This window comes from Anabrus simplex, chromosome 2 (assembly GCF_040414725.1).
Source record: "Anabrus simplex isolate iqAnaSimp1 chromosome 2, ASM4041472v1, whole genome shotgun sequence".
NCBI classification, from domain to species: Eukaryota; Metazoa; Arthropoda; class Insecta; order Orthoptera; family Tettigoniidae; genus Anabrus; species Anabrus simplex.
The window spans coordinates 920461744-920489547 of record NC_090266.1 but is presented as its reverse complement, the minus strand read 5'-3'; the positions used below and the strand labels follow the sequence as shown (position 1 = coordinate 920489547).

The 27804-nt window shown below is 36.7% G+C and overlaps 1 protein-coding gene across 1 annotated transcript in view; it reads left to right on the top strand.

Moving 5' to 3' along the window:
* The window catches only part of LOC136863731 (coiled-coil and C2 domain-containing protein 2A), a 569644-nt gene that overhangs the window by 416660 nt on the left and 125180 nt on the right, over positions 1 to 27804 (top strand). The window contains exon 22 of the mRNA XM_067140086.2: positions 1907 to 2025. Coding sequence (XP_066996187.2) covers positions 1907 to 2025 — 119 coding nt within the window. The remainder of the gene's footprint in view (positions 1 to 1906; positions 2026 to 27804) is intronic.

The following is a 27804-nucleotide window of genomic DNA, read 5'->3' as shown; positions in this document are numbered from 1 at the left end:
GACAGATTACGTCCATTGTAATGGTTTTTAAGATGGTAGTGTCGAAATAGCGATAAAGCGGCGCAAAATGTACTTTTGAGGGTAAGCTGGAACATTACCATACATGGTTGCGCATAGCTGGCTTACGGCGGCCACGTCACTCGCTGGGTACGTCACTGCGTTCGGCGGGCTGCCTACCTTCCACCTCGTGCGAAGTTCAACAAACATACTTCGGACTTCTCTCGTAGCGGCGTTCCCGGTACAGTATGTATGTATGTATGTATGTATGTATGTATGTATGTATGTATGTATGTATGTATGTATGTATATATATTGAAGTTCTGATATCTGGGTTTTTGCTTCTTGTATGTCAAATGCTAGTAATACTAATTTGTCACCGAAACCCTGGCAATTTGTTTTAATTTTTCGGTCAATCCTTATTTTTGTAGGACATTTCCTAAACAATTCCCTCATTACCATTTCTAGAGCACAATGTGCTTTTCATACAAAACAGAATTCAGCCTCAGCTTTTGCGTTTTGTCATACCATTCTTGTCTACTGAAGTCTTGGGTTCGATAATCCGATCCCTAAGCGATGCGTATGTTCAAACTTTTTACGAAGAGGATCCATGTCAGTGTCGGACATGTGTTATTGCTTGAATTAATATGACACAAAATTCTTTCCTTTTTAGACGAACATTTTAAATTGTTTAAAGTATTTTTAGCATGTGTTGTATATGTTTGTATAATAACTATTCCACAGTGTCAATACTTTTAAGAAACGAACAGTTCAATTTTTATAAGTGATAATGTCCTCAACCGAAGCTTGTTTTAAGATTAAATAAGGCTGATGATTCCCAACAAAATAAGGGCAAAACATGTCCCTTTAAATCTAGTAATTTCTATGTTTATTTAACCACATAACTATGGAATTAATTGTATTGAATAGGTGGGGTAATGAAATACTCCTTTTATAAACTTAGTGAGTTTGCTGTTTTCAGTACGTAACAAGGATGAGAGCAATGATTTGTAATGCAAGCTCACAGCCGCGTGCTCCTAACCGCATGGCCAACTCGCCCAGTAAGGATTATAACCTTGTAGATCTTCCATACTTACTTTGAACCAAGAACTCATTTTCACTGCTGCCTGATTGTGAACATTAATGCTTTTGATTGCTTGTAAAAACCCCCCTAGATTCCATAATCCCTCAGTAGAGCCAACATCTTTTTCCTTGCCTTCCTTCCCTTTTCTAGATCTAGAGTATAAAAATGTTTAGATTGAATTTTTCAATAATAATGTACATAATTGAAGGAATATCATGTTTGTAGGCCTATCTATTTCTCTTATAGTATTTTTCATTTACAAGTCGTATGCTGATGCTCTGGTCCTGATAGCCCATTCTGTGGTGTGAAACATCTGTGGTTTTCATCTAGCTTATCCTCTTTACCAAATAACCTGTAAACACTTTGCCTGGTATAGTAGTACATTTCTTTACTTGTAGATTGATGGATTCACTATAGTACGCAAACTTTTTCTTGAGCCCTAGTTCCCATTATGCACTATGGATTTCAGGGCTCAAGAAAAGGTTCGCGTACTATACTTTCATCCTATCAGCAGATGGCTAACTCAAATTCCATGCTGATTACCAAAATGTATTTTTATTTCTAATGTTTGATTAAACTATAGTTCATTTGCCATCCTCTGGATGTTTTAAAAAGACTTACACATTCCATTATTTTTAACTTTACTGTATATAGAAAAATGATCTATGAAATTACCAGTATGAAGGTTGTGTTCGAGGTTTCTTAAGTGTGTTTCAGTTCATGTGAATTGCCCCAGCATTATGAATGAACTCTTAACTGATTTATTAATTGAGTTTTCTTTTAAGTTCCTGTGTGTCAATTCGTATTTTGTGTCACTCATTTTAGAACTGGTGAAAGGGCAACCTACTACACCCAAGATGGCCGCTAGATTTGTTTCCATGATTCCTATGGTGTCGGGCAGTGTACTCTTCCCGGGTTTATTTGATGTCTGGCTCTCTAGTGATGTGAGTATTTATATAAACTTAAGTTTGTTTTAATTATAAATTTGACTGTAAAGCCTTGCTATTTTGATTTCACTAACTCAGAATTCATTATGATTTGGACCCACTTGCATAGTAAAACATCACAATATACCCTTATGCTTTAATTTTGCAAAATTATTTACTCAAATCCAAATATCAATATCAAAGGTATTATCTTCCACTGAAAAAGGAATAGTGCAAATCTGAGTTTCATATCAAGGATAAGGTTTTTCCTTTCTTTTTTTTTTTAAACCGTTATCAGCAGTTCTTGAAGATGAAGAACATGATGGTAAGCAGTAATATAGTTCTCTCTCTGAGTGCAATGTTCAGTTATGATGTGTGTGAGATGCAGTGGCAGCTCGTGACTAAATTTTCAGGGGGTTCACAAGAAAATTTCTGTTCACGTCTCAAATATACCAAAGTAGAATGCAAATAAGTACAAAATCACTTAAATTGTTTTGCTAGAACTTCCTTGTACGGCTGCTTCTCTACTCGTAATATGGTAGAACCCTTATAACCGAGGATGAATTTTTCCGAGACTAATCTGTGAGTGTAAAAAAAAAAAAAAAACTTAAATTGCGACTGCTGGCCTGAGTCGCTCAGGGTTTGGCTGAGGCTCTGACTTTCTGATCCCGTGATTATGAACTCCTGTTCAGAATTAGCTACTAGCGAAATCTTTCGGCGATGTAATGCAATAGTAACTTCTGGGAGCTGTGGCCAATAGTAACATGGCAGGTGGCGTCCCCTTGTGGTCAAGTGTAGTACTATCTCGGGTTTAAGGGTGGTTGTAGATGGAAAGCCACATTCCTTACCATGCTCCTCGCTTATGGTGATATCTGTGCATCAAACATGATGGCATCTCCATGCGCATGCGTATAGTCCTAAGGCTTGTAGCAAAATCTCCAGTGTGCTCCCTGGCTTTGTCAGTCGAAACAAACAGCTGTTAGGGTAAGGGAGCTTCGAGATAAGCCGAATGCTTTCGATCACTTGACAAAATCGAATAAACAAAACAGTTTTGAATTACCTGTCTCCATGAATGCGTGAATATGCGTTAGAACTGGGTGTTCACGTGGTCATGTGCTCCTGAGAGCCTACCGCCACTGGTGAGATGCGTAATGCAACTAAAATGAGAGTGATGAAAGTCGTAATGCTTGCAGTACATGCATATTTAAGAATTTGTATGGTAGGAAAGTGACGGGTCCGGCAGATGACTTCATTTCAGTAAACCCCACTTCCTAGTTGTGGTATTTGAGGTTCAAGATCAAATTTCTGGAAGTCGAATTAATATCTAAGGACAACATAATAAAAATGATATCTATTGACCGAGGGAATGCACTCATTGAGCTAAGGAAACAAAAACTAAATAATGCTGAAGTGCTGCGACAATGCAAAAGTTATTTTGAAGAGGTTAAGTCTAAGAATTGCAGGGCTACCGGCCACATGTTACACTTCGGAAACTTTATGCCATGCCTTAGTGACTCAACAGTTTTCAGGTTTTGGAGTCTGAGGGTGAAGAGGCATGTGATACAACCGAATTGCCGAATCACCCAAGAAAATAATGTCTGTGACGAAAGTAGGAATGTTGGACATGAAGTCGACGAAAGTATTGCATACTGCCATCCAGGCATACAATTCAGTCAACTGCCACCACATGTCAACAGTGACTATATCAATGAAGGTACAGAGGTTATGATTGTTCACATTGGCACAAACGATGTTCATAATTTGCCAACACCTAGTGACATAATGGTTGAGACTTATGCACGTAAAACAGCAATAAAAAAGAAGGTTTTCAGCCGAAAAGCTTTGTGTTAGTGGTGTTTTATACAGGCACGATGGTGATTAACATTATATCAATACCATTAACTCTATTCTTGACTGGTTATGCCATAACAGAGATGCCCTTTTCATCAATGGCAATAGTTGGCTTAGATACAGTGATTTTAGTAAAGACGTGCTACCCTTTAATGGAAAGGGAATGTATAAGTTTGGTAAACTTCTCAGTAGAATATCTAGTAGAAGGCTTTCGCCAGGCCGAGTGGCTCAGACGGTAGAGCGCTGGCCTTCTGACCCCAACTTGGCAGGTTCAAACCTGGCTCAGTCTGGTGGTATTTGAAGGTGCATCAAATATGTCAGTCTCGAGTCACTTTACAATGGTGTCAGTTGATTTATTGGCACATAAAAGAACTCCTGCGGGTCTAAATTCCGGCATCTCCAAAAACCGTAAAATTAGTTATTGTGACATAAAGCAAATAATAATAATAATAATAATAATAATAATAATAATAATAATAATATAATAATAATATGTAACTTTGTTCTACGAAATGTGGTAATGTACATTCCTTAAAGTTCAATGCTCGCCTAACGGTATCAGGTACAGCCTTAGCTTAGTGGGGGTGAAAGTATTTTACCTATTATTATTATTATTATTATTATTATTATTATTATTATTATTATTATTATTATTATTATTATTATTGAAAATGAAATGAAATGTCGTATGGCTTTTAGTGCCGGGATATCCCAGGACGGGTTCGGCTCGCCAGGTGCAGGTCTTTTTATTTGACTCCCATAGGCGACCTGCGCGTCGTGATGAGGATGAAATGATGATGAAGACAACACATACACCCAGCCCCCGTGCCAATGGAATTAACCAATTAAGGTTAAAATCCCTGACCCGGTCGGGAATCGAACCCGGGACCCTCTGAACCGAAGGCCAGTACGCTGACCGTTCAGCCAACGAGTCGGACATTATTATTATTATTATTATTATTATTATTATTATTATTATTATTATTATTATTATTATTAGTATTATTATTAAATGCTCCTGGTTAACTAATTAAGGACATGAGGGTGTTGCATATCCTAATGGCCAAAACTTTAAGTGATACAGCAAATGATTTAGAAAGTACAACCCACATCAACAATGAAATGGATTTGGAATAAGTTCACAGTAGTCAAATACATAATCCTGGGAAGGCAGCAAAGACATAATAACTAGATTGGTTGAAAGCATGAGAGGATATTTTCAAAGTGTCAATGGATTTTGAAGCAAATTTTCTAAACTCACAATTTCTTCATGACTTTATGGTATTAACTGATCAAACTTACATGATGAAATCAGCAATGAGGAACTAGGGATCAAGGCGTATTCAATTTTCAAATGTGTTAGATCATGTTGAGTACAAAAGCATCCCATTGAGGTGTGATGATCTGTATAAGTAAGAGATTTAAACCTACTATGATACCTTTGTTTACAAGTATAAAGATTAGACTTTTCACCTAATCAGTATTATTATTATTATTATTATTATTATTATTATTATTATTATTTATTATAAGGTACTTAAAACATTTTACATCATAGTACCGGTTTCAACCCTGCTGAAGAACCTTGATCTTTTAAAAAAAATAACATATAATGTTAAAACAGTACTTATTTTAACTTTAGATGACTAATTCTAAGTTACATTGATGCATTGTAGTGTTAAAATGTGCTTGGATGGGAAATGTAAAAGTCTAAAATTGATCTTGATGTTCAGTCACACACACATTATTTTGATTTCTGTATTGCAATGTTAAATACCCTTATTTTTAGTTTTAAAAACTTCTTATTTCTAATTTAAATGGTACTATGTTTTTATAAAACTTGTATCATTAGGAAGTCTGTGTTTTCTAAAAGTTTAATAATAAAGTATCACATGTGTTGATGTTTTTAACATACTTTGACTTCTACAATAAAACAGGTGTGAGTTGTGTGTTTTGAAGAGCAAATAAGTTTTTTAAAAAAATTGCATGTGCATGTTACTTACTTTCTTGCTGTCTCTAGCCTGTCACCTGTGTGTTTGTTGGGAGCGCGCTGTGCACTGTCTCGTGAACGATGGGGGCTAGCCATTGCGGCAGTGGAGGGGAAAGGTGGTGGAGCAAGGGAGAGGGCTTGGGGATGGGCTAGAGTAGGAGGGGGCGAGTCCTGCGGAGTCTTGGTTGTGTGTTCTTGTTTCTCTTTATTAACTGTCTTTAAGTAATTGTTTTTTAAGGGAGGGATGGTGGCATTGAAAAGGGTGTTTGTTTTTTCTGTTATTTCGTTAAGATTCAAATTTCGGTTGGCATATTGATCCATATTGATATAAAATTTCTCCAGTATATTGAGCAAAGGGCCCTTAGAATTTATGCTTAGAATTTCCATATCACTTTCGCTGTTAGAAAATGTATGTTTATATTCTTCTATATGTTGTCCTGTGGATGAAAAACGATTGTGTTTTACAGCATTTACGTGTTCATTATACCGGATGAAGAAACTCCTGCCAGTCCGTCTGATGTCACATTTATTGCATTTCATTTGGTATAATCCTGAGTGGTTGTATTTGTTTTTTTTAACTGATTTAGTATTATGCAGGATAGTGGCATTATTGTATAAAGTTTTAAAGACGTAATTTAAAAATAGCCTTTAAAACCTGTGTGATTACAGACCACAGAGGGGCTGTCAGGATCAGATTTTCAGTATGCGCCAGGTAATTGAAAAATGCTATGAGACGAATAACAGTTACTGTATTTATGCATGTATAGGCCGCTCACATGTAAAAGCCACACCTAAATTTTGAGACACCATTTGTGGGGAATTTATTTTTTCTGAATTCCGTTGTAGACTCAAAGTATGTAACTTTGTTCTACGAAATGTGGTAATGTACATTCCTTAGAGTTCAGTGCTCGCCTAACGGTATCAGGTACTGCCTTAGCTTAGAGGGGGTGAAAGTATGTTACCTAGTAGCATTCATTGATCGCATGTCAGTTGACCACTTTAAATTGAGGGACATAGGTCATGTCAGAGCAAGTCACACTTCGAAATTTAGATTACAGGTGGTGTGTTACGCCGAAGGAAATGGTAATGGAGAAGCGAGAAGGAAGTTTGACGTTGATGAAAAGAACATGTAGCATTGGTGATGATGATGATGATGATGCTTGCTGTTTAAAGGGGCCTAACATCGAAGGTCATCGGCCCCATGTAACATTGGATTGTAATTAATTAATTAAGGATGCACCTCACAGAATCGGCATGCATTTTGCAGGAAAAATGTGCAATATCCACAACTGGTAAACAATCTTATGGAGTATTGTACCTGCTCAAAGCCTGAGTCCCAACCAGCATTTATCTCAGGGGGTGTTACGATCCACTATTGCAACTAATAAACAATTTTTAAAAAATTATGAAGATACGAAATCTCCAATTAAATATCTGGGCGCTCTCTAATCAGTACTACAGGGTTGAACGAGACACTCTAAATATTAACTTTAAGGCTCATCATAAAAACAAACAAAAATATATTAAATCAGATCAAAGGGAAAAATGGAGGCTCCGTCCTGGGAATGGGGATGGATCTTTTAAATGGTCACCAAGGGTTTACTATTCTACAAGAACAAGAACCTGGAATTGTTTCCTTGCAAATGCTAAAGGAGCATTTTATTTAAATTAAAATTGAACGCACACAAATTTTGTTCACCCTTATTTTGCCCATAATTTAGCAAATCATTCCTGAAAATTCCACATATTAAAATTTTACACTGTAGACCACCCATCCACTTGGGTGGTTGAACCGTTGATTGCTGAGGGTTGCAATATGACCCTCGTGACAACACCATGACCTGTTGGCCAGGTGGGCGCGATCACATTAATAATGTCATCGCCATTACAATAATTTGATATTATTATGTTATTTCGCCAACTGACTTCCCTAGTATCCGTCAACATCATCCTCCGAAATAATTTAAAAATATTTAATTTTATTATTTTTATTATTGTTATTGTTATTATTATTATTATTATTATTATTATTATTATTATTATTATCATTATTATTATCATCATCATCATTAGTGGAGATCCTCATTATTGTAACTCTTAATCATCATTGGTTTAATATTTTAATTTCATTTTTCACCATTATTACTATTCTCAGAAATAATATAATACATTCTTCTTTGTATGTTTCTTCAAATGATTATTATGATAAATTAATTTCACTTGTTACATGGTAGTTAACTATTTTTATTTTTAATGCATAACCCTTTACAATTCCAATCTAGTTTGGCAATAATCAATCAGTTAAGACATGATTTACTTGGATTATTATTATTATTATTATTATTATTATTATTATTATTATTATTATTTTGAAATTTTATATTTTATTTTCCAATCGTTAGAATTTAGTCACACATGTTAAATTCCAATATGAACCACCAAGATCCGATTTCACATTGGTCGGGACACAATAACGGTATTCGAACCGTAACTTTATATCATTTCGTACTGTTGTTAATTTATGGGAACACCATGTCCTTCCAAGACAAATCTCAAATCCCATGGCACCTCGCGGCTGGGAATCTCCATCCAGTTCCTGCGAGTGCTAAATTATTCCTTCCTTTTTATTTCAAGTCCATTTATTCCACTGGAACTCTTCAAAACATTTAATTCGCTAATTAATCCTCGGTGTGTGGACTCTTCTGCCACTCATAACACCGGAATCGGCACATAATATCGAGTTTGACATTATTAAAATTCATCCACCGTTTTGATACTTTTTTATTTGCCTTTAAGCAAATTTTTTATTTGTCAACAGTACATGTTTCGTTCCTACTTAGGAACATCCTCAGCTGTTATTAAAGCTTAGGTGAATTGCTAAGATTTTAAACACATTAATTTGCAGGTACATTACACACACTGAAAGAAAAAAAGAACTGCTCTTTATTTGCAAACAAGCCCAATACAACAGTTTTGAACCTAAAATAATAAACAAAATAATTGGTAAATTCAAACAGATATTACAAACTAATCTAACACCCGAAACAAAAAAGAAAGACAAATACACCAAGTTCACGTTCAATAACCCTAACTTATACACAGTAACCAATTTGTTTAGAAAATAAAGATCGCATATTCAACTAGCAATAACACAAAGCATAAATTATTTAATTACAATAGTGTTAATTCCCTAGGAAAAAACAAACATTCCGAATCAGGAGTTTACAAATTGAAGTGTCATTAATGTAAAAAAAGTTATGTCGGACAAACAGTTTTACTGTAAGATACCAAGAGCATGTCAATGCTGAAAGACATAAAAATTTTCCGCGATGGGCCAACACATGAGTTCAACCGGACATCAATTCACAACCATAGAGCAGGATTTAACCATATTGCATAAAATAAACAAAGGAGCTCTCCTTAATATATTAGAAAATCTATATATTTATTTAGAACAAAAAAGCAATCAGGACAATAATCTGAATGAAACTATTGACAATAGAAACCCTATATTTGAAGGGACATTATCAAGTCTTGAAATTTTAGGCAAAGGACACAATACAAATAGTAAAAGGATAAATAAGACCGAGCCTCCGCCATTTTGTACATCCCCTCTCCCCACCCTTTCTAAAGTTGAAGCCGTGACAGTAACCGACACGCCCCCTCCCCTCCCCGCAGCCTTGCATCCCCGAAAGGAGGAGGAAACAATGGACCCTGTTCTTGCAACTAGAAACAAAACTTAAGGGAGGGCTGTCATGATACCAACCACTACAAACACATAACAGGATAGAAATCAAAATTCTCTTAACATCCTCCCCACCTTGCAATATTGTTTACACTAATCCACAGATAAAATTGCAACACAATGAAAATAGACAGCAGCATTCTACAATAAAACATTACATTCTTTCATTTGACACTGATTTTCATACAATGCTTGTCTCTTCTGGAGTATTTATAAGTCCAAACGTTTTGGTTTTTTTCACTATTCTACCACTTCTTGTAGACTTCGCTTGTGGATTTGCCACTGAATCCGATGACCCGTGCGAAGCCTTCTCTGGATGTATCTCCAGGATAGAATCTGGCCGATTGCTCTGCACTACTGCAGATTCATCTGATGAGGCGACTTCTAAGGGATAAAGCCTTTGAACTGGTCGCACCCTCTCACCCGCAGCCGTTCTCAGTTTGACAACCCTGACGACGCCATCCTTACCAGGGTACACCTCCTGGACGACACCTAGTGGCCAATCGGTTCATTTGATGTCATCAGCTCCGATCAGCACAACGTCTCCAACGTTCACTTTGTTGGATGTCCTACCTCCCTGTTGAATAAGAAGAGCCAGGTATTCTTTGCGGAACCTCTGCCGAAGATCGTCCCGCAGTTTCTGTAGATAACGCCATCTTAATTCTATTCCTTTTCTGTCGATGGCATTCAAATCTGGCACATCAGTGCTGGGTATCTCATGAAGAAAATCAGCTGGTTTCAGTGGTTTCAGAGCGTGTAACTCATCGGATACATATGTCAATGGCTGTGAATTTATAATAGCTTCACAGTCGCACAGTATCATGCTTAACTCTTCGCAAGTAACCGAAGCCTTGCCCAAATTACGACGAAGTAGCTCTTTCACCATTCCAATAAGCCTTTCCCATCACCCTCCCCACCATGCAGCAGTGGGAGGGTTGAATTTCCAAGTTTTTCTTTCTACAACACAACTGGAAACTATTTCTTCCCAGTTTAACCCTTGCAAAGCGTGGTTAGCCCCTGTGAAGTTTGTGCCATTGTCGGAGTAGATAACCGACACCCTGCTCCTGCGAGCAATGAATCTTCGTAGGGCTTTTCTTCGTCGTCTCGATCTCACTCGCTAAGGCTTCACCTCCACCGTCAGATAAATTCACTTGAAAATTACTTTCGAACCTAACCTTAGCTTGTAGCCACTTCTCGCGGTACGTTTCTGCCGTGTCGAATTCCTTGGCGTCGTCTTCTTCTGTCGTTTCTTCGACACCCCTAAATGCTTGAATCTTTTCATCCAAAGATAACATCCGCATTGCCTTATCTTCTAAAATACGGAAGTATGTCAACATTTCTTCCGCATCTACGACTGCTTCAGATATTTTTGTTTGAAACTCGCCATGTGCTCTCGTAAACAGTCTACGTATTTGTGATCTTTCCTTATTATACTGTGTAAGCTCCTCCATCTTAACTATGTCCTGTCACGGTCACCAGAAAATGTTCCGTAATAATGAATTTGGAGCTTAATCTATAAGGAAAATAATTTATTGTACAGGAATATTTCCTAACACCATTATTGACAAAAGCACTTCCACTGGGACATAGAAACACACGCACTTGCGCACTTCACGACTGTCATCTGTTTTGAAACAAAACTTAAGGGAGGGCTGTCATGATACCAACCACTACAAACACATAACAGGATAGAAATCAAAATTCTCTTAACAATTACTATACTAGACGTAAAGCAGCATCAAACGTCCCTCCAGGGTCACAGTAGAATTGGAGTCTAACAACAGCAAGGTAAAGAACTTTTTTATACATTTAGTTATTACGTAAAGACAAATGTTTTCAAACAAATTCCCATTTCCTTATTTTATTCATTTCAGAAATTGAGACGAAGCTTCCTTCCCAAAAATTGATCAGCAATCAGCTTCAAAGTTCCATATTAGACTCAATCAAAAGCACTTTAAGCAAACTCATAATATATAACAACTTACCTGGAAGGAACGGAAGAAAAAACATTCAACAATTTGAACAGTGTTATGAAGTCATACATTTTTAAAACTTTTTAACCGCAAACAAACAGACATTTTAATGTAACAAAATGAAAAATTTTTTTACAACTATTCAAATGAATAGACATAGTTTTTAAGCTGACCAACTATGTAATCATCTGTTCTCATATCATTAACACACTAACCCCTATATTGTTTTTAATATAATTTAATTTAATTGGTATTTCAGTAGTTTTTAAGAGAATCAATGTACCTGCAAATTAACATGTTTAAAATCTTAACAATTCACCTAAGCTTTAATAACAGCTGAGGATGTTCCTAAGTAAGAACGAAACATGTACTGTTGACAAATAAAAAATTTGCTTAAAGGTAAATAAATAAAAAAGTATCAAAACGGTGGAAGAATTTTAATATTGTAAAACTCAGTGATTAGATTTTGATACGGAAAATGAAGCTGATTACTTGCAATATAATATCGATGTAGGCCTCGGGATTCATCTATTTCTTCATCAACATCAGTACGACTATTTTATCTCATGCCAGATTTTTGTCCTGCACGAATTCCAAAATAAAAAATGGGCTTAAACCACTCTAGGCCTTCAACATTGCGTGACCATCATATACTAGTGCCTCTATCACTTCTAAACAAATTATTATGATTATTATGGAGTCCACAAACGTTAAATCAACAATTAATGTTAAAATCAAATTTACTGCCTGAATTGAAGTCTTCCACGCCACATGTTATATCCACACTTAAATTACTTTAACTTGCAATCATTCTATAAAACTAGGCCCGTGCCATTATTCACCAAGCATTATTATTAAACACTCACTTAGACATTACCCGTGTTCATTTATCACCCCAATACTTCTATTGATTACTAATGTTTCTGTCCACTGGCAAAATTTCGCGGCACACATAATCATTGATATTTACAGACAAACAAACGGACTTTCTTCCAGTCCCACAACCTTTAAATTCACTGGCAACCCTTTACCTCTGGATAATCTTACAACATGCCTTAATATCTATGAAGTTTACGATAACTGACCTAAGTCAGACAAACACATTGGAGCACTTCTAAAATGAATATCGGTTCATCTTTACGTGAAACGTGCGCCTATACAATCACGAACACTTCAAGCACTTGAACAAACAAAAGCAACCCTAATCTACTCTCCTAAATAATCAAAAATATTATGAGTGCTTGATATAATAATTTACATATTAATTAGTACCTTTGTTTACCTATCTCTGAATTTAACGAGCCAGGAAGTGGTTTGTTTAACAAACAAGTTACTGTAACTGTAATCAGGATAATTACGCCTACACATACTAATAATAATAATGATAATAATAATAATAGCATAGCCTTTGGTGATGCTATTTGAGGATCCAACCAGCCTCTGGGCTGATGACCTAACAGACAGACAATAATAGTAAAAAAGGTTGACATAACATCTGAATAAAGAAATAGTTGTAAATAATATAGACACTTAATAATATGAATAAGGAAATAGTAAAATGACACAGTGGCGGTTAATTCACATCAGAGCATGGAAACGTGACGGATAACTTTCAATACTCAAAATTAAATCAAATATAAGGGAACACCTACAGGCCTAAAAATGACAACTAAGAGAGGAGAGTGGAACGTGCGGGAGCCCTATGAGGTCCATGGGAACGTATCACGTTATGGGGGAGAAAAGACTTACAATAATACATTCAACAGACAAATAATTATTGAGAAAATGCACATACAATTATCTGATTTCTGCTTGAGACACAAAACAAAAGATGTGTAAGAGAAACATTTAAGCTCTTCGGCCACGAACAAACTTTGACATAGAGATTCACATTAAAGTTAAATTTACGGAATGAAAGGAGGCAATCTCGAAAGAATCAAAAATTTAATTGCGCTATACAAGATAGAGGGTTACAGTTACTTACAATCACAACTAGAGTTAGAAAAGAATGCCTCCGAAAACACTTTGCAGATTAGCATAATAGCTAAATCATACAAATGCTCTATTTTGGAAAATGTGGAAAACTAGAGGAAACTCCGGCATACAAGATGAAATTCTGCATAATTACCGAAGTTACATTAAGTGGGAATAGTCCGAAACACAAGAATACATTTAAATAACATAGTGTTTACCTTTGCCGGCTGAAGACCCATTGCGGGACGGACGCAAAACGCGGACAAATTAACTCGCACACGCGAGGAGCCACAAACAGGAAATAGAGTGATTACAAATAACCAGTAGCAACTCTCCAGTTTGCCACATTCACCAATTAAAAATCCTAATATACTGGCCAATAAAAACACATAATTATCTTCTGGAATAATCCTTTCTGCTGAATTTGCATATTAGCGGATATTACAAAACGACAGGTAAGGGCCACTTACACGTGGCACACCCTGCCTCACAAGTCATGTATAAAAATCCGCATCCTTTTACATCATTTACAGAATAATTGCATTTAAAACAGGAAAAATAAGAAAGCTACATACAATAATTTGCTTTGCATAAACACTTCAGTTCTTTAAATGTTTTTGTTTACCCAACATGATGACAAGACAAAATTTATATCACAAGGACTTCTGTTGCTTCACTGATTTCTGTTCATTGCTGTTCAACAACGGCCACATCTTCCCCCCCTTTAAACTCGAGCAATGCTCGAAACAATTACTTTTTAACTTTTACTGAGGGAGTTGTGACCACACATCCTATCCGACACTATAACACTTCATTCACTTCAGGAACGTCCAGACACGTCGAAGAGGCACCAGGCGACCACCGGTATCGCTGATTAATGAAGGTGCTGAACACGGCCGATGTCAACGACCTCCACACATGTTCAGTCCCAGTGAGGTCACCAGCGAAGCTTCTTTTCAGCTCACTCAAGCCGTGAACTGACTTATTACCGGCAGGGAATGTGGTGCCATACTGCCACTCGTAAGAACACCAGCCCTCTCCATCATCGGATCTTAGTGGCCAACAAGAACCGGGTGAGTTGGCCGTGCGTGTAGAGGCACGCGGCTGTGAGCTTGCATCCGGGAGATAGTAGGTTCGAATCCCACTATCGGCAGCCCTGAAAATGGTTTTCCGTGGTTTCCCATTTTCACACCAGGCAAATGCTGGGGCTGTACCTTAATTAAGGCCACGGCCGCTTCCTTCCAACTCCTAGGCCTTTCCTATCCCATCGTCGCCATAAGACCTATCTGTGTCGGCGCGACGTAAAGCCCCTAGCAAAAAAAAAGTGGCCAACAGGCACATAACAGCCTCCAAACAGGCACCATCGTTTGAAGAAGGACCATGGTATCGCAGCTACTACAACAGAAACCAATCGGCAGCAGAAAACAGAAGACATCAGAAACGCCATCGTCTGACCATCCAGAAGAGCTTTTAAAAATTATGAAGGGCTGAAGGGTGGATTTTCTGTTTTTCTTCTTTAATTAACTCTTTCGCTGCTGAAGTCAACTTTTATCGACTTACTTCCGTATAGCATTCACTGCGGTAATCGACTTTTGTCGACTTGTTACTTTCCTGCTGTAGTTTCCGCGTGCTTCTTCAATAAATGTGCATTTAACAATACAAACATTTATAGTCATGTATTGACGATGTACTAAGCATTGTTTGAAAATGTTGCCACCAATGCTGGACCTATGTTTATTTGTTATCTTTCTCCCGCCCGCCCGCCAACATTCCTGTCAGCTGTCTGGCCTATAGCAGGCTTCACTCAGCAGCTATGAGCGCGCGGAACAACATTAGTAATGACAGTGAAGAAATCTTCAATCTTTTAGTGGCCAATTCTGATTCTGACTGTTCAGTAAATTTGGATAATGAAACAAGTGATGATGTACATAGTGATTGTTCAGAAGAAAGTGCCAACGAGGAATATCTTCAGTTTGTATCGGATTGGCGGGTTATTAGTGATGGCATAAAAATTACAAAAATGAAATTATGTGATGGGGTTAATTTTGATATATCAGTGAAAAGCGAAGTTTCGAATTTTGATGACCCATACAAGGCATTTCTTCTATTTATGCCGCGTTCAGTTTTTGAGCGTACATTAATGGAAACAAATAGATATGCTGAGCAGTGTTTAGATAAAACATTTGATTTTCCTCTACGTTCGAGATATAATCGATGGACTGAATGCACAATAGAAGATATTGAGGCAATGGTGGCTATTGATATTGGGATGGGATTGTGCCGTAAATCAACATTACAGACTTACTTTTCCGAAAAATATTGGCTTACTGCTACGCCTATTTTTGGCCAAGTGATGTCGCGAAACATGTACTGCCTTCTTCGAAGCTTCATACATTTCAATAACAATGAAAACCACATTGCTAAGTGTCGCCAGGTTATGATCCATTATTCAAGATAAGACCTGTCATTTCTACTGTAGAAAATACGTACCTGGAGCATGCCTCACCTGGAAAATGCTTATCAGTTGATGAGTCTATGCTAAAATTTACGGGAAGGCTGTGGTGTAAGCAATACCTTCCTTCAAAGCCATCGACAAAATGGGGTGTAAAGTTGTGGTCACTATGCGACAGTAAAAGTGGTTACCTTTGCAAGTTTCAGACTTATGTAGGAAAGGACAGTGATGAGTCAGTGCCTGGGGAAACATTGGGAGAGAAAGTGGTAAGAAGCCTGACAGAGTGTTTTGAGAATACTGACAGAATTGTGTATGTGGACAATTTTTTTTCAAGCCCAGCGTTTTTCACCCAGCTTTCTAAAAAGAACATTGGTGCCTGCGGGACAGTGAGATGTAACCGAAAAGGACTACCTCAAGAGATGAAAACCCTGAAAATGAAGAAAGGGCAAAAACCTAAGTTCTGGTATCTTCCATCCAAAGAAATGCTTGCGTGCGCATGGCAAGATACTGGCGGGTAAACATGTTATCGACTGTTCACACATCTGAGATCATGAAGATTCAGAAGAGGTCAAAACAAAAGAAGGTGAAAGTGGCTACGTAACTGTTGAAAAACCCAAGTTAGTTGTAAATTACAACCATGAAATGAACAGAGTTGATAAATTTGATCAGCTGAAAACTAACTATGCATTTGTACACAAGAAACTCAAGTGGTATCAGGTCTTGTGGTATTTTCTCATTGAGACTGCACTAATAAATGGAAGAAAATTGTACAATAAGCTTAAAAAAAAAAAAAGGGAAATTAGTGCTCCCGACTTCAGAATTTCTGTCATAATGGGACTTCTACGAGAGTGTCAGCGCAGTCTGCCGGCAAAACGAGGAAGACCTTCTGATTACATAACTCTAGGGCGCCTGACGGAGAGGCACTTTCTTGGGGAGCAGCAGGACAAGAGTCACAAACCTAACTGTGTTGTTTGTTCCATATTACCAGCAAAAATGTTCAAAGAAAGGAAAGGGATTGTGCAAGAGAAAACAGACATTTTTTTTTTGTGTGTAAGAATTGCCCAGCACAGCCTGCAATGTGTCCAGTTCCATGTTTTGAGATGTATCGCAGTAATGTTTGTTTCAAGGTCAAATGTCCCTTCTAGCTTGCCAAAGTTGAGTTTAAAATGGTGCAGTGGTGTTGAATATCACTAATCTTTAAAAAATAAAGTTTTAGTTCATTTGGAAAATACAAAAAAAAAATTACATTTTTCTGTAAGTATTCTGTTTAAAAATAGCGCAGCAAAAGAGTTAACTAAATCATGAGCACCAAACCAGTGACTGCACAAGGCTCCTTAGGGAAGTTTGCTCCCACAGTAACACAGGGATTTCCCAGCCCCCCCCCCCCCATCCAGGCAAGCACTATTAACATTTCAAAAGGACAAGGAACGTTAAAAGACTAAAAAAATCTGCCGGAGTTTACTCTAGTACCCAAAAATTTTACAGATAATCCCAAGTTATACACCTAAGTGAAGATCTAAATCTTACCCCAAAATATATAACATTAAAATCTATCTAAAATGGTCACAAATTACCATACCTATTACAAGAAAGGCAACTCTTAATTAAATTATTAACTATAAAGTACAAAATATTGCTGCGCAGGTTATTAGCTAGAATTTTGCTTACAACTAAATAAATCCCTGATAACTACTAAATTAAGTTACCGTGTGCATTCTTAATCACCCAACATTAAGAAAAGAACCAAACAAATAAAAGGAAGACTTAAGAATGTTGCAAGGGAACTCAAAACACTTAATACTTAATTACGTTAGCTTGTAACCACCTTCGATGAAGGTTAGTAAGTCACTATTCATTTACCATGTCATATACTCATAAAATTTTAACACATATAACTCACATTATGTATTACATGTCACACCAGTCATATTAAGGCGCAATAATGCCAGGAATACCAAATCAAAATCACATTACTTTACCAACAGGAACTCAAAAATGAAAGCGATGCAAGAGTGCACATGCAGACATCCAACTCACTGATATAAAAAATAAAAAGGTACAAGTACAACCTTCATACCAGAGATTACCAGATAACCGCACATCACACAAGACTACCAGGCTCATCCGTCCTCCGACACACGACATACACAAGACAAGTGCAATGACTCCTGAATCAGCATAACCAACCAATGGTAAAAAGCACGAACGACCTCAATACTGACTCTCCATCACACAACATCACAAGAACACAGTACACACACACAAAAACACCCATGCGATGACACATCAAGAAGTACTCACAATAGAAAAAGGACAGAACATCAGAACATGACCTCAAGTACACTTGAACTTTTCACATGACAGTGAAATTCTTAGGGCCAATATCGTACTCCCAGGAGAGGAATGGCCTCTTAGCACCTTAAGCCCTAAGTCTCAGTACACACACATTATGTGCCTTCCCAAGGCACCCAAGACAAACACACAATTATTTACAAAAATGGTAGGACAGATACAGCACAGCTACAAATATAGAACTGTACTCAGTCTAGAGAATCCCATACTTCTGCAAATTGAGTACATAAATTTTGAAGACACAAACCTGTAATGCAAGAAACTTTTAACATCGATAAAATCGAACAAGACAGAACAAGCAGAAAAATTAACTGACTGGCTTAGCTAAATTGTGATACCTTCAAAATTTCATTAGTGACAAATTTAAAATAACAGAAATGAAAATCTTGATAACCCGCAGACCTACTATGAATTTAACAACAATTTATACCTCAGCATAAGGACACCGAAATGAACATTTGCAGAAAACCTTCCTAGTAATCATTCTACAATCACAAGGGACATTATTTTCCATCCAGGCACCTAATACCAAGAAAAAGATTATGAGGAATCTCGTATCAGATACACTAGGTTTCAAACATGTCACGAGCACAAGTGCAAGTAACCCATCAAATTTGCCCAAAATGGGCCTCGGCCTAGCTGGTCTATGAATATGGTGACACGTTTCACCCTACATGACTATCACAGTCAAAGTAGTACCCATCCTAGGAATTATAGGAACATACGGGTAAATAAATATACGTGACAAGGGAACAGACACACGATGGAAAAGCACAAGACAAACTAGGAAACTTTTGAATTTAGCAGCTGGCCTGAGAAACTGTCCCCAAAATAGTCCCATACCTACTCAGAAACGAACCCAGACCCAGCAAAAGACCAAAAATTACACAACATGACCGAAAATTTAAGTACACACCGAGCTAAAACACGACACCAAAATAATTTTAAAAGATCACACACATGGAATACTGCCAAATAAAATATAACGAGCATTAAGGGACAAAATTTTGAAAACAATTTACTATAACACCAAATTCACGAACAGAAAATACTCGAAGAAATAGACGAAAAATTACGAACCTTAACCTCAAAATTATTGCCGAATTTACAGAAACAAAAATTTCAGAAAAACAAAAGATACTCCATGCTAAAACTTGACCCGAACACTGATCAGTATATCACACACACAATTTACTATATCTGGAAGAAGAACGAGAAGATCACGACATGAGTAACTTTATAAGATGGAAATTTGTGCTCACATAAACTTGGAGTAAGTCAAGCAGTCATCTGTCCTCAACACATATGCAACTCAGCTGTTCGGGAGATAACATTAGGTCATGCAGTGAAGTACAGTACTTAGCATCATTTAATGACTTAGCTTAAAGCAACAAGTAATCCCACAGATGTTACAATCAAAACACACATATCGGAGAAAAAACTTGACATAAAAAACATTGAAATTTATCAAAGAAGATTTTCGGAAAGCGAAAAGCGAAAACTTGCCACACAAGAAAATTTATTAAAATTAACAAACCCAAAAAAACTTATTACAAATAGTGACACACCATTTCCTCCAACTGTTAATTACAAAGTGAAACACAGCAACACAACCTGCACAACACCACATGATAAACACATGGTGAGATCAACTCGCGCAAGAATCATGAAAAAAGAAATAAATAGGGATTAAGAATACACACGTAACACTTACAACCTATATTCAAACTTAAGATTTAAAATTAATTTTAGAAAAGTTACCCGAGAATGATCATTGTAAATCCTTTTTCCTATGCATTGGCCTCCACGGTATGCACTAGCCAGCATCTGGTAGGTGTGCTAGGTACCAACTGATAAGCCCAACCTACCACACGAGGGCGAAACGCTGGCAACCAGGAATGAGTTAGCTGGAAAATTTATAATGTCCAATAATGGACCATTTATATTGGTATGTAGTGTCTGGAGCATAGAGGTTTCTGCCTAAATGCACTGTGGTTTTTGGTCATTCTTGTCCACACTGTTCATCTGGTATGCCTGGAAAGAGTAATCCAGGATGATTTTTTCCAGAAACAGAATCTGTTAACAGTGTTTTTTTGACCTTGAGAAAGTTTATTACACCACTTGGCATTCTCTCAGCCCTATATCAGTGGAAATCCGGAGGCAATTTACTGGCAATCATTGAGGATATTCACAATATCATGTACTGAGTGTCAGTCTGTTTGCAATTGTCATCAGTGGTATCTTTGCTGCAGGTTCAGCAGCCATACCTGTATTATATGTGGATGATTTTGTTCTAAATTATAGCACTGAAACGGTGGCTATCACTGAGCAACAGTTACACTAAGCTATAAGGAGAATCGAACAATAGACACTGAAACACAGCTTGATTGTTTACCTTTTCCATAAGAGTGCTCTCGACCCCCATCCTAAACTGTTCTTAGGGAATGTTGCAGTAGTGGTGGTTGTTACCTACAAGTTCCTGAAACTCCTATTTGACAGTAAATTGATGTTACAACCACATGTACGAAAACTGAAGATTTCAAGCACTAAGAAATTAAATATGTTAAAATTCCTTAGTGGAATGGTGTTGCAGACTGACTGTGTGGTTCTCATACATTATCATAGCGCAGTCATTTTATCAAGGTTAGAATATTGCAGTGTAGCAGTTGAATCTTTGTGCAAATTAATTGTAAAGAAGTTTAACAGCATTCATCACAGTGGAATGAAGCTGGTAACAGGAGCTTTCCATATAAATGCCTTTACATCTGAGGCAGCAGCAAATACTGTTATCCTATGCTGCAAATATACAGCAGGTCCTGGATCTATTGTCTTATGCCATATATTTTGACCACGACACAATGTACTTGCATACTTTTTCATTTAACAATTCATGGCCAACTGAGTGTAGTGATGAATAGTAGATTACATCTTCTGAATATAGATTTATTTCAAAACAAGAAATCCGACTTTTTGAAATCTTGTAAGCATTTCTTCTTCATCTTCTTTTATGACCGTATAGGATCACTTTAGTCAGGTTGTAGGTTTTCATTTTCATTTTGAGACCAATTATATTTGCAATGTTTTGAAGTTCTGATATCTGGGTTTTTGCTTCTTTTATGTCCACTGCTAGTAATGCTAAATTGTCGGCGAAACCCAGTCAATTTGTCTTGATTTTTCGGCCAATCTTTATTTTTGGGGGACATTTCCTAAACCATTCCCTCATTACCATTTCTAGAGCACAATTAAATAATAGTGGTGAGAGCCCATCTCCCTGCCGTAGTCCAGTTTTAATTTCAAATGTCTCTGATGTTTCACCCCTAAACTTAACTTTTGATTTGGTGTTAGTGAGAGTCAGTTTTATCATGTTTATTAATTTGGGGTGTAGTCAAGGTGTTTTAAAATTTTAAATAGGGGTTCTCTATGAATGCAATCTTTAGCTTTCTTGAAATCTATGAATGTTATCACCATATCTGTGTTTCTTTTCCTGTTATAGTCCATTATCAACTTAAGACTCATGATCTGATCAGGACAGCTCTTCCAGGGTCTGAAACCACCTTGATATTCTTCTAGTTCTTTCTCAAGTTGTAATCTTATCCCATTAAGGATGATTATTGAAAATATTTTATATGTTACTAGCAGTTACCCGCGACTTCGCTCGCGTCAATTACATAATGTGATAAAAGTAATCATTCCTCGACACTGTACTAAGACATTATCTGAAAATCCCTAAAGTATAAAAACTCACTGAAAAATAGAGTTTCATTTACCCCAGAAACTCTTTGTAAATCACGTTTGAGGTATTGCCTTTTGGGGCTAAGACGACCATGCGACACAGAACTGTACATCTGAGAAACAGTCCTGTCTCAAGTCGAAAAAACATATGTTTCTTCATTTTTAAAGGAGATTCCAAATACCAATTTCCATGTCTGTAACATTTTTCATTTTTTGAGATATAAGTATCCTCATAAAAAATAATTCAACTCACTTTTCAACTTCCATTCACCCCCGTTAATTGCCTTTTCCGAAAACAAAAACTTACCTGTTCCTATATATTTTAAGGACTTTCCAAATACCAAGTTTCTTGTCTCTCACATGTTAAGTTCTTGACATATACTGTAGATATACCGGTACTTATTTTAAAAATTCACCAGTTTTTTCAATTCATTTCAGCCCCTTAAATGGATTTTCCGAAAGCAAAAAGGTACGTGTTGCATTATTTTTAAAGGAGATTCCAAATACCAGTTTTCACATCTGTACATCTGTAACACCTTCAGTTTTTGAGATATAAGTATTCTCGTTAAAAGAATTCTTTTCGTCGCCATAAGACCTATCTGTGTCGGTGCGACGTAAAGCCCCTAGCAAAAAAAAAAAAAGAATTCTTTTTTCTTTTTGCTATTTGCTTTACGTCGCACCGACACAGATATGTCTTACGGCGACGATGGGATAGGAAAGACCTAGGAATTGGAAGGAAGTGGCAGTGGCCTTAATTAAGATACAGCCCCAGCATTTGCCTGGTGTGAAAATGGGAAACCACGTAAAACCATCTTTTCAGGGCTGCCGACAGTGGGGCTCGAACCCACTATCTCTTGATTACTGGATACTGGCCGCACTTAAGCGACTGCAACTATCGAGCTGGGTTTAAAAGAAATTCAAATTCTTCTTCACTTCTTTCCAGCCCTCTACCCCTTTAAGTGAACTTTCCAAAAACAAATAGTACGTGTTTCTTTATTTTTAAAGGAAATTCAATATTCCAGCTATCACGGCTGTAACAGCTTCAGTTTTTAAGATATAAGTATCCTCATGCACGGAAATCAACTCCTTTACTTATTTTCAAACCCCCTTAAATCAATTTTCCAAAAACACAAAAAAACCAAAAGTGTCCTTTATTTTTAAAGGAGGTCCCAAATACCAATTTTCACTTCTGTAACGTAGTTCGTTTTTGAGATATAAGTATCCTCATACAAAGAAATCGACTAATTTTTCCATTCATTCACGCCCCCTCCCCCCGCCCCCGTAAGTGGATTTTCTGAAGACAAAAGAATAGGTATTTCTTTACTTTGAAGGAAGATTTCAAATATAAATTTTCATGGTTGTAACATTTTCAGTTTTTAAGATGTAGGTATCCTCATAAAAATAATTCATTGTCCCCATAAGACCTGTCTGAGTCAATGCGATGTATAGGAATATGTAAAAAAGTATTTAAAAAATCAACTCCTTTTTTCAGATGCACCCACCCTCGCCGTTAATTTGATCTCCACTCCCCACCCCCACACTCAAAAATGCGTGTTTTTTAATCTTTAAAGGAGATTCCAAATACCACTTTTCACATCTGTAACCTTCAGTTTATGAGACAAGTTTCTCCATAAAATTAATTCAGTACTTTCACTCTTGCACTTAAGTGAATTTTCTGAAAACAAGAAATACATGTTTCTTTATTTATAATGGAGTTTCCAAATATCTTTGGTTTTTGAGATATAATATCCTCATAAAAAGAATACAATTAATTTTTCACCCCAGCCCCCCCCCCCAAAAAAAAAACCAATACGTGTTTCTTTATTTTTAAAGGGGATTCCAAATACCAGTTTTCACATCTGTAACCTTCAGCTTTTGAGATATAAGTTTCTCCATAAAAGAATACTTTTTCCACTTCCTTTCATATTCCCACTTAAGTGAATTTTCCAAAAACAAAAAATACATGTTTCTTTATTTATAAAGGATCTTCCAAGTACCATTTATCACGACTGTAACATCTTCAGTCTTTGAGATATATTTATCCTCAAAGAAAGCAATCCACCTCCTCCTCCCCCCCCCCCTCCCTCTCAAGTTGATTTTCACCGAAAATGCGTGATTCCTTATTTTTTAAAGATGTTCCACTTACCTGTTTTAACGTCAATAATACCTTTAAATTTTTTAGATATAAGTACCCTCATACAAATAATTCAATTAAGTTTTCAATTCTTTTCTCCCTTAAGTGGATTTTTCCGAAATCAAAAGAATCCGTGTTTATTATTTTTAAAGGAGATCCCAAATACCAATTTTCACTTCTGCAACATCTTTAGTTCTTGAGATATAAGCATCCTCATACAAAGAATTCAACTCATTTTTCAATCCCTTCGCCCCCTTTAAGTGGATTTTCCGAGAAGAAGAAATACGTACTTCTTTAGTTTTAAAGAAGACTCCAAATACCAATTTTTATGTCTGTAACATCTTCAGTTTTGAGATATCACTACCCTAATAAAAAATGCAACCCCTTTTCAGTCCTTTTTACCCCCTTCCTCCCTTTATGTAGTTTCTTCCAAAAACAAAAAAATACATGTTGCTTTATTTTTAAATGATTAAAAATACCAATTTTCACATCTGTAACATGTTAAGTTCTTGAGATGTTCTGTAGATTTGCCCATTTTGAAAATTCAGCCCCTTTTTCAGTTTCCCTTATGTGGATTTTTCGAAAACAAATTATCTATGTTTCTTTACTTTTACAGGAGATTCCAAGTACCAGTTTTCAAGTTTGTAACATGTTAAGTGTCTGAGATATATTGTAGGCCTAGATATATATATATATTTTCATTCCACCTCATTTGTCACTCCTGTTCATCCCCTATTCACTGTATCTTCAAAAACAAAAAATACATGTTTCTTTATTTTTAAAGGAGATTCCAAATACCAATTTTCATGTCTGTAACATCTTCAGTTTTTTTAGATATAAGTATCGTCATAAAAGATATTCAACCAATTTTCCCCTTTTTTTCACCCCCTTAACCCAATCGCATCATTTGACGACCCTAGCTCGCAAAAGTTACTTGTGGTATATGAATCCAATGATAAGCTCAGCTCGCGGCGATGCACTGCTATATATCAGTGCATGTAGTTCATTTACTAACTCACAGATGCCACTTGTATGCATTCTGAGCTGAAGTTTGGACATGTTGCTTCGGTTATTTCCCACACTCCAGGCTATCACACACTTCTGGAACAAGAGATAAAAGAAGCTTTGTTCATATTATTTCGCTCATGTCAGTTGCAATCATGGCATCAAGCAGATGTGTTGGTGTTGATGAAGATGGAATACGAAAGCTGATAGGTAGTGTTTAAGAGAGTGATTATGAATACAGTGATGTTTGTGACAAAGAAATAGACCCTGAAGGTCTTAGTTTGAGTTCGAGTGATGCGTGTAATAGTGCTGATGGCACAGAAAGTGATATAAATGACGACGATGGGCCAAGTCTTTCGAAACGAGTTCGTACCTCGGTGCAGACTAACTTGAATGACTGGAACTAGACATTGGTAAGCATTGGTAAGCTTATTTCTTCGTTATTATGCATGCAAATTCAGAAAGGAATCTTGACTGGTTGGTTTTGAATGATTTTTTAAATAATACTGTGCACGCGACTGCCGTAGTGTGGGATTTAATGTGTTTTGTCAGTGAACTGCTACAGTATTTAAATAAGATGCGAATGGGTTAATGAGATTTTGCAAAAACAAAAAAACACATGTTTCTTTATTTTTAAAGGAGATTCCAAATACCAAGCTTTACGTTTGTAAACTTTTAAGTTTTTGAGATATAGATATCCTCATTTAAAAATGTCACGCCCCTTTTCACCCCCTTAGCGATGGAATACCCGAAAATCCTTCCTTAGTGAGCACCTACACCCCAGTATAAATGTATCCTCAAAATTTCATTTCTTTTATGTCCAGTAGTTTTGGCTCGGTGATGATGAATCAGTCACTCAGTCAGGACATGTTATTTTATATATATATATCTAGGAGCGAGATTCCCCTGTAGTTATTAAGGTCGGTTTCGTCTCCTTTCTTTGTGCAGAGGGTGAATGAGGGCTGTTGTCCAGTGTTCTGGTAGTTTTTCTTTAATCCAGATAGAGACAAGTTGTTGATGGAGGGCAACTTTTGCTGATCTTCCTGTGTATCTCCAGATTTCCGCAAAGGTCTGATCTTCTCCTGGCGTTTTGTAGTTTTAAAATTTATTAAGTGCTTGGTAGACTTCCTTTATTGTGGGGGGCGATTGATGTTGTCTGGTGGTGTTTTTATCAGGGTGTTGGTGTCCAAATGAAGGAATTTATTACACAAAATTAGCTAAATGAATGATGCCACGGTGCCAGTTTTGTTTTGTTTTTATTCTTATTTTTTTGTGTTTTTTATCTTTATTATTGCTATTACACTGTAGTTATATAACTCCATACTCATTTTTTTGTCTATTTTGTTTCTTGTATTTTCCTAATTATGTTTAATAAGATTAAAAGTTATAAAAAATCAAACCCCATGGCACTACTGCCCTTGAAGGGCCTTGGTCTACCAAGCGACCGCAGCTCAACCCGAAGGTCTGCAGATTATGAGGTGTTGTGTGGTCAGAGGGATATGTGATGATAAAAATTGGTTCATGAGGAGCCAGTACGGATTTAGAAAGAAATTTTCTTGTGAGGCACAACTGGTGGGATTTCAGCAGGACATATCAGATCAATTGGATTCAGGAGGCCAGTTAGATTGCATAGCCATAGATCTTTCCAAAGCCTTTGATAGAGTGGAACATGGAATATTGTTAAAGAAATTGAGGGAATAGGATTGGACGTAAGGGTTACACGTTGGATAAAAGCATTTCTAAATTCAAGGGTTCAGAAAGTCAAAGTAGGAAATAATGTATCGCAGGAAGAGAAAGTTTGGAAGGGAATTGCACAGGGTAGTATAATCGGTCCGTTACTTTTCTTAATATACGCAAATGATTTAGGGAACAATATAACATCAAAAATAAGATTGTATGCAGATGACATAATTGTTTATAGGGAAATAAATAACATTGAGGATTGTTCAGAATTACAAAGGGACCTTGAGATTATCCAACAATGGGTTGAAGAGAATAACATGAAGGTTAATGGAGGCAAATCAACTGTTACAACTTTTTCAAACAGGAGCTCTAAAACTGAATTTGAATATACTTTGGATGAGGTAGTTATCCCAAAAGATGGCAAGTGCAAATACTTAGGTGTGAGATTTGAAAGAATTTGCACTGGAAGGGTCATGTTGATGACATTGTTGGTAAAGCATTCAGATTGTTACATGTGATAATGAGGCTACTTAAAGGATGCAATAAAGAATTAAAAGAAAAAGTTACTTAAGTATGGTTCGTCCATTATTGGAATATGCAAACAGTGTTTGGGATCCTCACCAAGAATACCTAATAAAAGAAATAGATAGTGTGCAGAGGAAAGCAGCAAGATTTGTAACAGGGGATTTCAGGAGAAAGAGTAGTGTATCAGAAATGTTAAAGGAACTTGGGTGGGAAACTTTAAGTAAGAGAAGGGAGAAAACTAGACTTATAGGATTATATAGAACCTATACAAGAGAAGAAGCATGGGGAGATATCCATGAGAGGCCTCAGTTGGAAAATAATTATATCGGCAGGACAGACCACAAATATAAAATTAGAAGGAATTTTATCTGAAGCGATTGG